Source organism: Leptonychotes weddellii, chromosome 5, assembly GCF_054177405.1.
Source record: "Leptonychotes weddellii isolate Sample4059 chromosome 5, ASM5417740v2, whole genome shotgun sequence".
Classification (NCBI taxonomy): Eukaryota; Metazoa; Chordata; class Mammalia; order Carnivora; family Phocidae; genus Leptonychotes; species Leptonychotes weddellii.
This window is the reverse complement of record NC_138373.1, coordinates 101,730,248-101,747,635: the sequence shown is the minus strand read 5'-3', so window position 1 is coordinate 101,747,635 and position 17,388 is coordinate 101,730,248. Positions and strand designations below refer to the sequence as shown.

Sequence of the window (17,388 nt, the reverse complement as noted above, 5' to 3'; positions counted from 1 at the left end):
GGGTGTGTTTATTGTTATTGGGGAGTCATTATTTCTAGGTTTCTTCAGTGGATAGAGCTAGGAGATTTTGTTTTTTACAACATGAGTTCATAATAACATCTTCAATTCAAATATAACATTAAAAGGTTTTAAACATGTATTTCTTTTCTGTACACTATAAGTTTTTATTAATTTGCTTTATTCTATAATATTCAAAAAGTATTACTAATATACTACAACATAATATTACTAATGATAAAACACTGAATACAACTAAAGATTTGCAATTCTTTTTGTCTTTTAAAATATCCCTCTAAACACATACAGAAGAATATTGTGTTCAAAAGTCAGTGGGAAGATTTGTTCTACTTCACGCTTTCCCTGAAGGTGAAATATTTTTAGGATCTCAACTTTATATAAGACCTTAGCCCCAGGGGAGCCTGGGTGGCTCAGTTGGTTAAGCGTCTGCCTTCAGCTCAGGTCATGATCCCATCGTCCTGGGATCAAGCCCCGCATCAGGGAGCCCGCTTCTCCCTCTCCCTCTGCCTGCCTGCCTACTTGTGATCTCTCTCTCTCTGTCAAATAAATAAAAAAAACTTTTCTTTTTTTTTTTTTTAATTTTATTTATTTATTTATTTGACAGAGAGACAGATAGCAAGCGCAGGAACACAAGCAGAGGGAGTGAGAGAGGGAGAAGCAGGCCTCCTGCCCAGCAGGGAGCCCGATGCGGGACTCGATCCCAGGACCCTGGGATCATGACCCGAGCCGAAGGCAGGCGCTTAACGACTGAGCCACCCAGGCGCCCCTAAATAAAAAAAATCTTAAAAAAAAAAAAAAAAAAGACCTTAGTCCCAAATCCTAACCCAGGACAAGCCTTGGGCTTCAGGGCCCTGTGTGGTAAAACCCAATTTTTATTGAGACTGGCAAAACATATCAGAGTTACCTAGCTCAGGCTTACCACTCTGGTTTTTAGTGCCCTCTATATTTTTAGTTCCTAGGGATATCCTTTACTTTTTGTGTCACAGTATGCATTTTAAATGATATATGTTATTTTTCATTCTGTATTTCTAGGTATTTTATAACAGGAATGTTTCCAGGTTCTTTAATTAGCCATACTGCTTAAAAAGGAAGTTCTTCTATATATGAAGAGAAATAAAGTATCTTGTCTAAGTAATAAGCAGAGTCTGTATTAGAACCTAAGTCTTCTTTTTTTATTTTTTTAAGATTTTATTTATTTTTTTGACAGAGAGAGACACAGCGAGAGAGGGAACACAAGCAGGGGGAGTGGGAGAGGGAGAAGCAGGCTTCCCACTGAGCAAGGAGCCCAATGTGGGGCTCGATCCCAGGACCCTGGGATCATGACCTGAGCCGAAGGCAGACACTTAACAACTGAGCCACCCAGGCGCCCAGAATCTAAGTCTTCTTTAGTACACTTACTTTTATATCATTCTACCCTTTTTTTGTTTCAGGCTTACCGAACAATGATAAGGTTTAAAACCATACAAAGTGGGAAGGTATATAATGTATAATCCAAAGAGGGCTAATTTGTAATATGCATTTTTGAGATGAGCAAAAAACTTAGTACTGATCACTACAAAGTAGACTTTAGGCAAAACTTACAGACTGAATGATAAAAGTAAGATTCTGATAACTTAAAATGTGAAAGTGTTTATATTATTCAACCAATATAATATATCTGTGACTCCATAATCAATAATATACTTTTCTTAATAAAACAGAGAAAGCACATAAAGCTTTTACGTTTTTCTCAATAAAACTCATTAAGGGTTACATTACTAAAAACACCTGGTTTTCTTCCAGAGGAATATTACTTGGAAGATCTATTTCTCTTCTTGCTCTGAACTCTCCAAACGAATGGAAAGATCCTACTCAGTTTATTCCTTAAAGAACGTTGCCAAATGAGATACACACTTAGCCACATATATATTATGTTATAATATTAACTAATATTTATATTAGTTAGGCAAACAAAATCATATTTCACTTTCTTAATGAGTTTGTGTAGCCACTGATTGTATCAGCATCTAAATTTTACTGACATTCAAGCTTACTATCCATAGTAACTAGTCATACCTTCTCTTTCATGTTCTCAAAAGCTCCTCCCTGGGCCAATACAGTATTGGACTGCAAATCAAAAATGAATCCTGATGTATCTGCAAGAATAAGAATGAAAAAATATATTCAACACGATCTAAAACTAACATGTGATCCATTCCCCAAATGGAAGGGCCATACCAGCTGCTTTCCTCTCATAAACAGTGAACAACTTAGTTGCTATTTTGTAAATTCTATCCTATATATAACTGATAACTACACTTGTGTTAAAATTATAAAATTTGATTTTTTTTTAAAAGATTTTATTTATTTATTTGAGACAGAGAGAATGAGAGAGAGAGAGCACATGAGAGGGGGGAGGGTCAGAGGCAGAAGCAGGCTCCCTGCCGAGCAGGGAGCCCGATGCGGGACTCGATCCCGGGACTCCAGGATCATGACCTGAGCCGAAGGCAGTCGCCCAACCAACTGAGCCACCCAGGCGCCCAGTTATAAAATTTGATTTTAATAGAAACTGTCACAAGCTACAGAAAGACACTAAATACATCAACGATATTAGACTGTCCAGTAATCCTTGACATCTTTGTTAACTATCCTAATTTAAAAGGCCCTTTAGAAATGTTGCAAGTAAATAGTTCCCCAAGGTAAAATTTAACACTAATGAATCTGAAAATGTGAATATGAGCTTCTGTACCATAATAATAACACATGAAACTAATTTCCATCTTCTAGACTGCACCACACACGTTCTTAGACTATCAAAATCCCTGAATACATTCATGTTTGTATCCCCAACATAATGCTCGACAAAGCAATGTACCTGAGCTTACACGACAAGCACAGCACGGGAAAACTGCAATGCGATTGATTACAAAAAGGAGTATGGCTTTCTTATGCTTATAAAGAAAAGGCTATCTGTAAATTTAATCAATTTCTTTAACTGTGACTATGTAATCCATAAATTACCTCAGCTTTAACACTTGACAACTTTGTTTTAATCTAATGAGATGCAATGGCAGGAAATGGTTAGAGTACTTCTCAAATTCTGATGTGGATACTTGTCATCTGGGCAATCTCAGGTTAAAATGCAGGTTCTGATTCAGTAGTTTGGCTTGTGGCCGGAGATTTGTACTCTCCAGTGGTATTGACATTGCTGATCCATGCACCATACTTGGGAATAGCTTGGGGGTTAGAATTTCAACAAAGCAAGCAAAAGGAGAAATTTTAAGAAAAGAGGTTGCTATGGTTTAAATGTCTGTTTGCCCACCCCCTACTCCCACCTGCCATCACCCAGCACTAAATTCATATGTTGAAATCCTTAAGTTTTAGTGTTACATAATGGTATTAGGAGCGGGACCTTTGAGAGGTGAATAGGTCATGAGACTGGAGTCTTCATGATGAGATTAGTGCTCTTATAAAAGAGACCTCATAGAGTTCTCCAGCCCCTGCCACTGGGGGAGGATGCAATGAGAAGTACTCTGCAACCCAGAAGAGGGCCCTCACCTGACTATGCTAGCACTCTGATCTCAGACTTCCAGCCTCGCAAACTGTGAGAAATGAATTTCTGTTGTTTATAAGCTACCCAGTCTGTTATGGTGCTAGAACAGAATAAAACAGGGGTATAAAAAATGCAGTATTATTCTAGTACACTTTCCTAATTCTTTTGCTACTATTATAGATGTGTTTTAATTAAAGCCTCTTTTCAGGGATAAAAGATACAGCATAGGGAATATAGTCAATGGTATTGTAATAATGTTGCATGGTGACTGATGGTGGCTACACTTGTGATGAGAACAGCATAATGTATAGAGTTGTCAAATCACTATGTTGTACACCTGAAACTAATGTAACATGTGTGTCAGCTATACTTCAATCAAAAAATAATAAAGACTCTTTTACAGCTTAATCCTGGGTTTTCAAATACTTCCTAGTTCCTATGGAAGACTGGTAGTTCATAAGTTAGAATGGTAACAGCATTTTGGTACTAAAAGTGTTAAAGAGGATATGAATAGAGTCAATGTCATTCCAAGAAAAACTGTGATTGCCAATTGCCAATATAACCATGAATTAATTTTTTTTTAAAGATTTTATTTATTTGAGAGAGAGCAGAGAGAGAGCACGAGCAGGGGGAGGGACAGAGGGAGAAGCAGACTCCCCATTGGGCGGAGAGCTGCGATCACAGGATGCTGGGGATCATGACCTGAGCCAAAGGTAGATGCTTAACTGACTGAGCCACCCAGGCACCCCAAAACCGTGAATTTAGATTTAACCTCTGTAATACTGGCAATTTTCAGACTGTTACCTAAATTAAAAATTGGCTGCACTTAAGACAAACTCAGTATTTAAGTCTGAGTTTTCCAGATGACTACATAAAATGGTTAACTCTCAATTAACCTTTATTAACTGAAAAAAGACACAGTTTTGAAAATCCTATATAGTCAAAATATTATCCAGCAACCTACTCAGTTGCTATAGGTTAGCCAAATGATTTAACTTGGATGTTATAAGTACTCTCCCCTAAAGACAAATTAATGAGCAATGAGATGATACAAAAGGATGTCAATAATCTTATTAAAGAATCTAGCTTCTAAAATAATTTGTTACCTACATTGTTTTAAAAGTTGCTAATGCAACGGAAAAGCTATTTCATAATACCTAAGACAAATTTTGTCATTAAAAAAGTGTATCCTTAAAAAAAAAAAAGAAAGAATCAAACCATCAACCTCTTTTAAGGTGGAAGCAAAACAGCATTTTGGAGTCTGTATTTATTTGTTTTGGGGTCTGTATTTAAATGAACTATTAGTATTCTTACACATCATCTAACACTTTATTTTTTTCCTTTAACAACACATTAGATTAGACAAAGTACCAGGAAAACAAAGGTTAGTTCTATAAACACCTTCGCTGTTGCCCGCCCCCCCAAATTAGTATAAGTATTACTAGGGTTTATCTGGCATACATACCGGTTAGGATAATGATTAAAAATATATAAAGCAGTCAGGATCATAGAAGGAAACAAATGGCTCACTCAAATCGGGAAATCTGAGGAGAGTTTAATAAAGGGACTATTTTCAAAGGTGCTAGTAAGGAATAGGGAAACCAAAAGATATAGTGCAATACCCTTGGCTAATAATAGCAATGTACCCTGCTACTCTGAGGTTTTAAAGAAGTGTAAGGAGAAAGCCATTCCTGGAATATACAAGGCTCTTTCATCTTTGTTTCATCTGGTATGGAAAGGGCCACAGGACCATAGCTATGACCTTTGGTCAAAGGACAAGGTAAGCCCACAGTGACCTCCCTCAGGGAAAGATTGGGAAATAAAACCACTACCTCACTCTTCTCCCTGCCTCTGCTCTCCTGCCTATGCTGCCTGCCTAATGGCCAAACCCAACTAGAAGCCCGAAAGCAAGAGAGCCATTGAGGTAGTGCATACAGGTCAGCCTCTCACAGCACAAATGCCAATTTCATATTTATAATCTAAATCACAAGTTCTCCAAAAAGGTAAAGCAGTAATTCAACATCTTAACTTGCCTACTCAGCAGCTAATATTGCCTCTTTCAACTTAAAACCAACAACTCAAGTACATTCAAAACCTTGCTTCAATGAACTGGTGCTTAAGTGCCTCTCAGCATTATAGATAAAGTCATTTTTTGTTCCCATCAGTAATATTTAGTAATTTAACAATTTTCTTATCTTTTCATGCAAAGAAAGCCTAAGATTTACTTAATTCCACTGGTAGGAAATGAGACAGGGTCTCAACCTTTGATATCTATCCTATGATAGAGAGCATGTATACTCTGCAAGAAATAAATCTTTTTTATTTCTTTTAAAAGACTTTGTCAGAGAGAGAGAGAGCGCACAAGGCAGGGAACGTGGCAGGCAGAGGGAGAAGCAGGTTCCCCGCTGAGCAAGGAGCCTATATGGGGCTCAATCCCAGGACCCTGGGATCATGACCTAAGCTGAAGGCAGACACTTAACCGACTGAGCCACGCAGGTGTCCCAAGAAATAAATCTTTTTTTTTTTTTAAAGATTTTATTTATTTGAGAGAGAGAAAGAGAGAGAGAGAGAGCACATGAGACGGGGGAGGGTCAGAGGGAGAAGCAGACTCCCCGCCGAGCAGGGAGCCCAATGCGGGACTCGATCCTGGGACTCCAGGATCATGACCTGAGCTGAAGGCAGTCGCTCAACCAACTGAGCCACCCAGGCGCCCCCAAGAAATAAATCTTTAAAGAACAGTTCAGTTAAATACTACTCTCACACAAGGCTCATAAAGGATACAAGGAAATCTGAACTTTCTTAGCATTTATTTCACTGTATTAGGAACCACCTCAGAAGTTTCTTGGAATTATTTCAAATAGCACACATTTAAGAACATTTTGGAAAAAGTATGTTATTTACAGTATTACTGACATATTTGCAAATACTGCAGGCTTTGTTATTATTGTTTTTGCTGGCTTAAAAAATCAGACAAAAGTTGTTTTAGGCACTGAGGATGACACAGAAATATCTGAGTCTGATAATACCATGTGTCAAACCAAACTTGAACAAGTTTTTTTTTTTTTTAATGTTTTATTTATTTATTCATGAGAGTTAGAGAGAGAGAGAGAGAGGCAGAGGCAGAGGGAGAAGCAGGCTCCCTGCCTAGCAGGGAGCCCGATGCGTGACTCGATCCCAGGACCCCGGGATCATGACCTGAGCCGAAGGCAGACGCTTAACCATCTGAGCCACCCAGGCGCCCCGAACAAGTTTTTTTTAACTGAGGTATAAATGACATATATATAAAACACTATATTAGTTTCAGGTGTACAACATAATGGTTTACTATTTTTTTTTAAAGGTTTTATTTATTTATTTGACAGAGAGACAGCGAGAGGGAACACAAGCAGGGGGAGTGGGAGAAGCAGGCCTCCCACTGAGCAGGGAGCCCAATGCGGGGCTCGATCCCAGAAGCCCGGGATCATGACCTGAGCTCAAGGCAGACGCTCAACCACTGAGCCACCCAGGCGCCCCATGTTTCACTATTTATATATATTGTGAAATGATCACCACAATAACTGTAGTTAACATCTGTCACCATACATAGCTACAAAATTTTTTTTCTTGTGACAAGAACTCCGAAGATCCACTCTCTTAGCAACCTGCAAACATGCAACACAGATTAACTAGAGTTACCATGCTGTATATCACATCCCCATGACTTATTTTTTTTTTTAACTGGAAGTCTACTTTTTGACCCCTTTTACCCATTTCACTACCCCCTCCTCTCTGGTAACCACCAATCTGTTCTCCGTATCTATGGGCTTGGTTTTGTTTTTTAAGATTTCACATATAAGTAAGATCATAGGATATTTGTCTTTCTCTGACATTTACTTGGCATAATACCCGCAAAGTCCATCCATATTGTCACAAATGGGAAGATTTCCTTCTTTTTATGGCTAAATGATATTCCATTGTGTTGGAATTTCCTTTGTTTTTAATGCTGAATAATATTCCATTGTGTGTGTGTATGTGTGTGTACACATACTCTTTATCCATCCATCCATCTATGGCCGCTTAACGTTTGTTTTGATATCTTGGCTATTGTAAATAATAATGCAATAAACATGGGAGTGCATATATCTTTTTAAGTTAGTGTTTTTGTTTTTATGGGATAAATACCAAAAGTGGAATCACGTAGTAGGTCTATTTTTAATTTCTTGAGGAACTTCCATACTGTTTTCCATAGTCGCTATACCAATTTACATTCCCACCAAAAGTGTGCGAGGGTTTCCTTCTCTCCACATCCTAGCCAACACTTGTTATTTCTTTTTTTTTTTTTTTAAGATTTTATTTATTTATTTGAGAGAGAGAGAGAGCACACGAGCAGGGGGAGGGGGTGGGGCAGAGGGAGAGAGAGAAGCTGACTCCCTGCTGACATGGGGCCTGATCCCAGGATCCTGGGATCATGACCTGAGTCGAAGGCAGATGCTTAACTGACTGAGCCACCCAGGCACCCCAACACTTGTTATTTCTTGTCTTTTTGATAATAGCCATTCTAACAGTTGTGAGGTGTTATCTCATTGCAGTTTCGATTGCATTTCCTTGATGATTAGTAATGTTGAGCACCTTTTTTCCCCGTAAAAGTTTAATTTAAATTCAATTAATTAACATATAATGTATTATTAGTTTCAGAGGTAGAGTTCATATGACTCATCAGTCTTATATAAAATCCAGCACTCATTACATCACATGCCCTCTTTAATGTCCATCACCCAGTTGCCCCATCCCCTCACCCCCCTCCCCTCCAGCAGCCCTCAGTTTGTTTCCTATGATTAAGAGTCTCTTATGGTTTGTCTCCCTCTCTGATTTCGTCTTGTTTTATTTTTCCCTCTCTTCCCTATGATCCTCTGTTTAGTTTCTTAAATTCCACATATGAGTGAGATCACATGATAATTTTCTTTCTGATGGACTTATTTTGCTTAGCATAATCCCTCTAGTTCCATCCACATCATTGCAAATGGCAAGATTGCATTTTTTGATGGCTGAATAGTATTCCATTGTATAAATATATCACATCTTCTTTATCCATTCATCTGTCGATGGACATCTGGGCTCTTTCCACAGTTTGGCTATTGTGAACATTGCTGCTATAAACATTAGGGTGCAGGTGCCCCTTCGGATCACTACATTTGTATCTTTTGGGGTAGATACCTAGCAGGTTGAGCATCTTTTCATGCACCTGTTGACCATCTATCTGTAAGTCTTCTCTGGAACTGAACCTGTATCTTTTTTTAATACATGTATCTTAACAAACTTTGAAACACAGTCTGATTCTGTTGATAATCTATAATTTAACCTGAGGACCATACTGTATTGAATGTTTTATAATTCATTTGGTTAAAAGTTCTGATTATATTCATACCTATCAGAATGGCCATCAACAAAAGAAAAAGAGAGGGTGAGAGGGAGGGAGAGAGAGAAAGAGAACAAATGTTGACAAGCACGTGAAGAAATTGGAATCCTCATACACTGCTGGTGGGGACTTCAAATGGTATAGCTGCTGTGGAAAGCTATATGGTGGTTCCTTAAATAATTAAACATAGAATTATTATAAGATCAAGCAATTCCACTTCTGAGTATATACATAAGAGAACTGAAAGCAGCAACCTAACCAAATATTTATATATCTATGTTTATAGCAGAATTATTCACATTAGCCAAGATATAGAAACAACTCTTAAGTGTCCATAAATAGATGAATGGATAAAGAAAATGTTGTGTGTTTATGTACACACACACACACACAATGGAATATTATTCAGCATTAAAAAGGAGGAAATTCTGGCATATGCTACAATATGGATGAACCTTGACATCATGCTAAATAAATCAGTCATAAAATGACAAATATTGTATGATTCTATTCATATGATGTACCTAGAATAGTCAAATTAAAAGTAGGGTGGTGGTTGCTAGGGGATGGGGGGGGAGGAGGAAACGGTCAGTTGTTGTTTAATAGGTATAGAGTTTCAGTGTGGCAAGATGAAGACACTGTGGAGATGGATGGTGGTGATGGTTGCATAGAATGTGAATATACTTAATGCCACTTAACTGTACACGAAGAAATGGTTACAATGGTAAATTTTATGTAAGTTTTACCACAAATAATTAAAAAAAATTTTTTTAAAGATTTTATTTGAGAGAGAGACAGAATGAGAGACAGAGTATGTGAGCACAAGCAGGGAGGAGGGGTAGAGGGAGAAGCAGGCTCCCCACTGAGCAGGGAGCTGGGACTCAATCCCATGACCCAGGGATCATGACCTGAGCCAAAGGCAGAAGCTTAACTGACTGAGCCACCCAGGCAACCCAAAAAACTGAACTATTTTAAAACAGGTAAATGACATGGTTTATAAAGGCCAGTCTTGACCCAAGATGGAAGTTTATTAAATAACTTAAAGAAATAAATATAAAAAAGTGTTAGCATTCCAGAAGGCTATACCCCTACTGGACATCTTACAAAACGGCATTTTGACATAGTTGTTTTTCTAAATTTCCCATCTAGGATTTGCTCTTCTTCCAAGCCTGATTCTTCATTATCTACACATTTTCTTTATCATATATATATATATGATAAGATATATATATATCTTTTTTCTTACAAAAACAGTCACAATTCTTCCAAGCTTAGGTGGTAAATTGGCAGAAGAGAAAATTGTGACCTAGGAAACTGAAGTTGGTGACCTCTTCAATTTCAAAATTGTGAATACACTCTAAACTTTAGCTAGTCATGTCTGTGATGGTAACTTTCTTCTCCTTGCACTCACATTTATATAATATAACCCCTGTCCCCATATTTGTCACTAGTGCACATGAAGAAACAGAACTCCACTTGTCATTTTATTCATCATTTATGTGTGGATTATTCTCAAAACTGTCATGAGAAAAAACAATTTCAACAGACTGGTTATTTTCGGGGCACCTGGGTGGCTCAGTCGTTGGGCGTCTGCCTTCGGCTCAGGTCATGATCCCAGGGTCCTGGGATCAAGCCCCACATTGGCTCTCTGCTCAGCGGGAGGCCTGCTTCTCCCTCTCCCACTCCCCCTGCTTGTGTTCCCTCTCTCGCTGTCTCTCTCGCTGTCAAATAAATAAATAAAACCTTTAAAACAAAAAAGACTTTATTTTCTTTTAGGTGGTTGAGTATTGATTGGCTGTGTTCAGGCTAAAGGAGAACTTTAGGTTATTTAATTGTTCGTGAGATACATTTCTGTAAGAATTGGCACTTAACCTCTTCTCTTCAGTCTACCTTTTAATTTTTAAGAGGAAGTTGATACAATTTGAGAAAATATGACAAGTGATCGTCACCCTTGTTAGGTTATCTGTACATCTAGGCTTTCTTACCTGTGAGGTTACTTGCATTTAATTGGAGGATCTTACCTCTATGGCCTCTCTTTGACCACGGTGAAATATGAATAATTTTGTTATCCAGCTTGTTTTCTGCATGTGTAAGGAATATCCGTGAGTAATAACAAGAATCTGAGATCCTTAGAAGAAAGGTGATATACTAAGGTACTGTTAAAATAATGGCAACTTGAGAACTAGTATGTTTGGTGAGTTCAGCACTAAGGTTATATAGCATTAAGCTTGGACTCTGTCCTTGATTCTGCTGTAGGTTTCTTACTGTGTGACTTTGGGTAAGAAGTGGTACCATGACTGATTTTTTTTCATAACTGTAAAATTAAGTTAAAGTATTTTGGGAGGGATTATAATTCCATCTTTTTTTTCACTTGTCAGAAGGGACAGTACAGTAATTTGCCATCATCTATGTTAATGGAAAAACATATAAATAATCTAAAATTATAAATTTTTAGTTGTTAAATTCAAAGATACCAATTCAGTAGCTCCTATAAGAATCCATGCCTGGGTTTGAGTCCCCTCTATACTTCTCTCTACTGTAAGCAACCTGGAATTTGGGGGACAGGTTTTTCCAACAAAGTAGACAACCTGCTCATAATCAGATTGAATTCACTTCAGTACTTTCAAAGAGGCTTTCTGTGTGTTCATTAAATATTAGCTCTGCTAAACCTTTTTAGGACCCTAAGTAGTAGAGCTTTTAATAATCTCCACCTCATAATAGGTAATTGTGGGGGCTGTTATATGTATTTAGTACTGTGCAATTTAATAAACTAAGTGCACAGTTGCTATCCTATTGAGATGATTTTTTTTTTTTACTGGTTTCTTGCATTAGACTATAAAATTCTAAGAGAGCAGAAACCATAGCTGTCTTGTTCAACAGTGTATCCTCAATGCCTAACTTGGCTCACAGTAGGTGTTTACCAAATATTTATTGCAGGAATTAATTTGGAATCTCAGTAAGGGATCCCTAGATTTTAAAATTTACCTTAGAAAAAATGTTATTTTCTTAACATCATTTTTAATCAGAAATTTTTTTTAAAGATTTAATTTATTTATTTGACAGAGAGAGAGAAAAATCAGAAATTTTTAAAAAATTTATTTGTGCGGGGCGCCTGGGTGCCTCAGTAGGTTAAGCATCTGCCTTCAACTCAGGTCATGATCCCAGCATCTTGGGATCAAGTCCTGTGTCAGGCTCCCTGCTCAGCTAGGAGTCTGCTTCTCCCTCTCCCTCTGCCCCTCCCCTGGCTCATGCATGCGTGTGTGTGCTCTCTCTCTCAAATAAATAAATCTTTAAAAAAATTTCCATCTTGGTTGCTGATGGCCAAACACAAAAATCTTCTCAGTAGATTGCAAGGATACAGACTTACAGTTTTATCAACTGGCCTTCCTAGGCATCTCAGATGACTACGGCTATGTTTTACATGTTCAGAAAAATCCACACTTCAACTACCAGTCATTTGCTAAGTGGCTCTTCAATGAAAGGAAGTGGCCTTTTATTTTCCTGCTTTATTTTCCTTTATTTGTCATACAGCCTTAACAGCTGGTTAATGTTTTTCTTTACTTTGCCCCTTTGAGTGCTTCTTCAACTACATTCTAAAGGGTGTTGTGACTCTTCTTATAAGACAAAGCAATTACACTGGGAAATTTCCAAACTTTTAGAATGAGTTTTGATTTTTCCAAGTAGAGCTTGCTGGAAAGTCAGGGTTTTTATTAAAGACACAAACAAGCAACTGAAGTCTATCTTACTCTCACCAATAGATTTTCCTAGGTTTCCATCAAGTGTAACAGAATAAGCTTCTTTTTTTTAAGTTCCAAGAATTCTTGAGGGTCTTGTTTAAAAGGTTTACTGGTTCAAATAATAAATTCCTCCATGAATGGTGATTGGATAGGAAATTCTATCCATCTTTCAAAAACCTTCTTAGTAATGTACTCTAGAGAACTGCCAGGGGGCAATGATACTGATATTAATGCCCAAACTCTTCCATCTCAATGCCATCTTCCATTAGTTTGGAATTAGTTCTCCCACATATAAAATTAAATGCATAGCTTAAAAAAATTCTTTCCTACTCCATCCTGTCCTTCAGATTCTCAGGAATTCTACCAGGTTTCCAGGAAAAAAACTCAATTTCATAAATTAAAAAAATTAAAGCATTTGAGAACTGTGATTTTTTTAAAAAGAACACAAATCATCAATTACTAAGATCACTACACATTCTTTGTTGATCTCTGAACTAATGTCTTATTCACAATATCTTATATATAGTTCCAGAGATTACATGAATTCAAACAGTTACTTAAAAAATTACGAAGCCACATGATGATTATTTTGATATCTATTTACAGCCAACTTGCAAACTTTTTAATGGAATGGGGCACTAAAATAGAATAAAAATTAAATATTTAGTTAAATCTTTATTTCTAAGTAGTGAGAAAGACTGTCATGAGTTTTATGTTTCTACTTGCTAATCTCTCCCTGCTTTTGGGGAAAGGGAAAAATAAATTGTGGAGCACCTGGGTGGCGCAGTTGGTTGGGAGCCGACTCTTGGTTTCGGCTCAGGTCATGATCTCAGGGTTCTGGGATTGAGCCCCACATTGGGCTCCACACTTAGCGTGGAGTCTGCTTGAGATTCTCTTCCTCCCCATCTACCCCTCCCAAGCATTCTGTCTCTTTCTCGCTCTCTAAAATAAATAAATAAAACCTTTAAAGAAAAAAGTAGTGATGTGGTTAAAAGATGAACAGCCAGTAAAAACAGGAGAAAAAAGAGAAAGCAAGGATTCTGGATAATCTAAAAACCAGAAAATCAGTCTGTAAATGAATCAAGTCTTACAAAATGCCTCTGTGTGAGCTGGTCACTTAAGTCTGAAGAAAAACATCGTTTTGGCTACCAATGGCCTATTTTCTGTCTCTTCTACAAGTTAAACCCTCATTTTTAGATTTCAATAAAATTTCTCTATTTAATGAGATTGTTAATTCCTGTATATTATTACCATATATGCCATAGTTCTGGGCGTAAGATGGGTTCGGTGAACTGAACGTACCATTAAAAAAAAAAATTAGTTCCTACCCCTCACTGTCCTTCAGATTCTCAAGAATTCTACCAGCTTGGGGTGCCTGGGTGGCTCAATCAATTAAGCATCTGCCTGTGGCTCAGGTCACTATCCCAGGATCCTGGGAGGAGCCCCACATCGGGCCCCCTGCTCAACGGGGAGTCTGCTTCTCCCTCTCCTTCCGCTTGCCACTCCCCCTGCTTGTGCTCTCTCTCTGTCAAATAAGTAAATAAAATCTTAAAAAAAAAAAAGAATTCAACAGCTATCTTAGGAAAGAAACTCAATTCCAATAAGTCAATGAAATTAAAATATTTAAGAATTATGATATTTAAAAGTCAAACAAATCTTTAATTACTAAGCTCAGTACAGACTAGCTGGTAGAATTCCTGAGAATCTGAAGAAGAGTGAGGAGAAGGAAATAATTTTTTAAACAGTGTGTTTCATTTTATATGTAGAACTAATTTCAGTTAGATCTGAGAGATATTCTTTTGTCACTGTAAAAGACCTTGCTTTGGATGTTCCTTCTAGCACTGTAAAACAGTGAATACCTTCCCTTTCCAGCCCATCCCAATCCCCGTGCTTCAAAGTACAGAAATGAACAAGTAATTCTAATTGCATAATCTATCTCTAACAAAACAACCTGTCTCAAAAAACCACAGCGCGGCAAAATCTGTCACTCTACTCATTAGCCTTCATGCAAATAAGAATCAAATCTGTTTCTTCTTTCTTAAACTGGAAAAATTATGTATCAGTTATCTACTTTGATTATAAATATTTCTATTTCCAAATAATTGTTACAATTACCACAAGGTGGATACTAGCTTTTAAGTGTTATACTTGTGAAGATAAGGCACACGTTACCTAAATAACACATTTAAGCTCATTCTGTCCTAATAAAACATCTTTTTAAAAAAAAAATTTATTGTGGGGGTGCCTGGGTGGCTCAGTCGATTAAGCATCCAACTCTTTGATTTTGGCTCAGGTTATGATCTCAGGGTTATGAGATTGAGCTCCGCATCAGGCTCCATGTTCAGCATGGAGTCTGCTTGAGATTCTCCTCTCCCTCTACCCTCTCCCCAACTCACACTTGCTCTCTCTAAAATAAATAAATAAATATTTTTTTAAAAAAGTAAAAATTTTTATTGTGAAATATAATATTTATAGCACGTACACACAAAGTATCACAGCTTAATAATTTATCACAAAACAAACACTCAAATACTACTACCCAGGTTAAAAAATAGAACTGCTAGTACCCCAGAAGTCTTCTTCATGCCCCCCTCTCATTTTATCTCCCTATTCACCAAAGGTACCACCCTCCAAACTTCTTTTCTTCATAGTTGATACCACCGAAAAAGATATATCTAAATATTATGGTATAGTTTTATTTTTATCTTAGGAATAATTCTGTATGTATTTTATTTTTGGTGCATGGATTGTTTTGCTCAACACTGTGTAAGTATCATGCATATTTTTGAATGATATTTCATTGTATGATTATGTCATTGTTTATCTATTCTGTTAGACAACTGAGGGATAAATGATGAACACTTGGGCTTTCTGCTAGACAAATGATGGACAACTGGGTTGCGTCTAGTTTTTGGCTAACACAAAAAATGCTGTTTAGAATATTCTTGTACAAATCTCCTGGTGTACCTGGGAATGCATTTCTATTGAATACTCAAGAACAGAACTAAGTCATAAGGTATGTGTATCTTTAATTCTAGTATATATGTCAAACAGCTTCTCAAAGTAGCTGTACCAATTTAAATTTCCACTAGCAGTTTTTGAAAGTTTCTATTACTCCATATACTCACACTCTTGGTATTGTTAATGTTTTAAATTTTAGCCATTCCAGTGCAAGAGTAATAGTATCTCACTGTTTCAACATGCATTTCACTTATTTGTAAAGAGACTGAGTGCCTTTACAGTATGTTATTTGCCATTTTGTTATTCTCTTTCCTACTCTTGCCCAGTTTTTGGAGGGAGAATTGTCTTTTTCTTACTGATCTGTAGTAGTTCTCTATCATTTAAACATGATACAAATTTCTTCTCCCATTCTGTGACTTGCCTATTAATTCTCTTAACTGTACTTTTTGATGAATAGAAGTTCTTCATTTTTTTAAAAGATTTTATTTATTTTTAAAATTATTTATTTATTTGTCAGAGCACAAGCAGGGGGAACGGCAGGCAGAGGGAGAAGTAGCCACCCTGCTGAGCAAGGAGCCCGATGTGGTACTTGATCCCAGGATCATGACCTGAGCCGAAGGCAGATGCTTAACCAACGGAGCCACCAAGGCGTCCCTAATTCTTAATTTTAATGTAATACTGCATTGATATTAATTCTTCTCCTTTATGATTAGTGCTTTTTATGTCTACTTAAAAACTCTTTCCCTGAGATGATGTGAGAAACTTGCTTCAAAATAATCCACTGGGGGGCGCCTGGGTGGCTCAGATGGTTAAGCGTCTGCCTTCGGCTCAGGTCATGATCCCAGGGTCCTGGGATCGAGTCCCGCATCGGGCTCCCTGCTCCTTGGGAGCCTGCTTCTCCCTCTGCCTCTCTCTCTCTCTCTCTGTCTCTCATGAATAAATAAATAAAATCTTTAAAAAAATAAAAAAAATAAAATTAAAAAAAAATAATAATCCACTGGGGTTGGATAAAAGTATAGACAAAAAAGATTGGCCATATGTTGTTAATTATTGGACCTGAGTTATGAGTATTTGAGAGTCCATTATATTATTCTATTTTTTATAAGTTTAAAAATTTCAATAACAAATTTAAAAAATGTTATTAAAAACTCCTGGAACTTTTAAGTGATTATAGCAAAGTTACAGGATACAAAGCTAATATACAAAAGTCAATCACTTTCCCATATAAAAACAATGAAGAAGTGTTTTGAATTTGAAATGAAAAACACAATATCATTTACATTAGCACCCCCCAAAATGAAATACTTACATATAAATCTAACAAAGTATGCATAAGACCCACATGAGGAAAACTATAAAACTCTGAGGAAAAAAAGGAGAGCACTAAATAAATAAAAGACATTCTATGTTTGTAGATAGAAAGACTCAATATTGTCAAGATGTCAGTTCCTCCCAACTTGGTCTATAGAGTAAATGGAATCCCAACCAAAATTCCAGCAACTTATTTTTGGATATCGACAAAGTGATTCGAAAATGTATATGGAGATGCAAAAGACATAGAATAGCCAATACAATATTGAAAGAGAACAATGTTGAAGAACTGACACTACATGTATTCAAGACACATTATAAAGCTACAGTAATCAAGGCAGTGTAGTATTGGTGAAAAAATAGACAAAAAAAAAAAAAAAATCAATGGAACAGAAGAGAGAGCCCAGAAATAGACTGACATGGATTTAAGGCAA

The 17,388-nt window shown here is 37.0% G+C and overlaps 1 protein-coding gene across 7 annotated transcripts in view; it reads right to left on the bottom strand.

The window, feature by feature from the left end:
- Positions 1-17,388, bottom strand: part of SPATS2 (spermatogenesis associated serine rich 2) — a 141,614-nt gene that overhangs the window by 32,842 nt on the left and 91,384 nt on the right. For 5 of the 7 annotated variants that reach the window (XM_081821618.1, XM_081821617.1, XM_031023700.2 and 2 more), the window contains one exon: positions 2,074-2,153. The exons of 1 other annotated variant lie outside the window; for it this stretch is intronic. In XM_081821618.1, coding sequence (XP_081677744.1) covers positions 2,074-2,153 — 80 coding nt within the window. Of the gene's footprint in view, positions 1-2,073; positions 2,154-3,018; positions 3,234-17,388 lie in introns of all 7 variants that reach the window. One more of the 7 variants, XM_081821620.1, reaches the window with a different exon arrangement.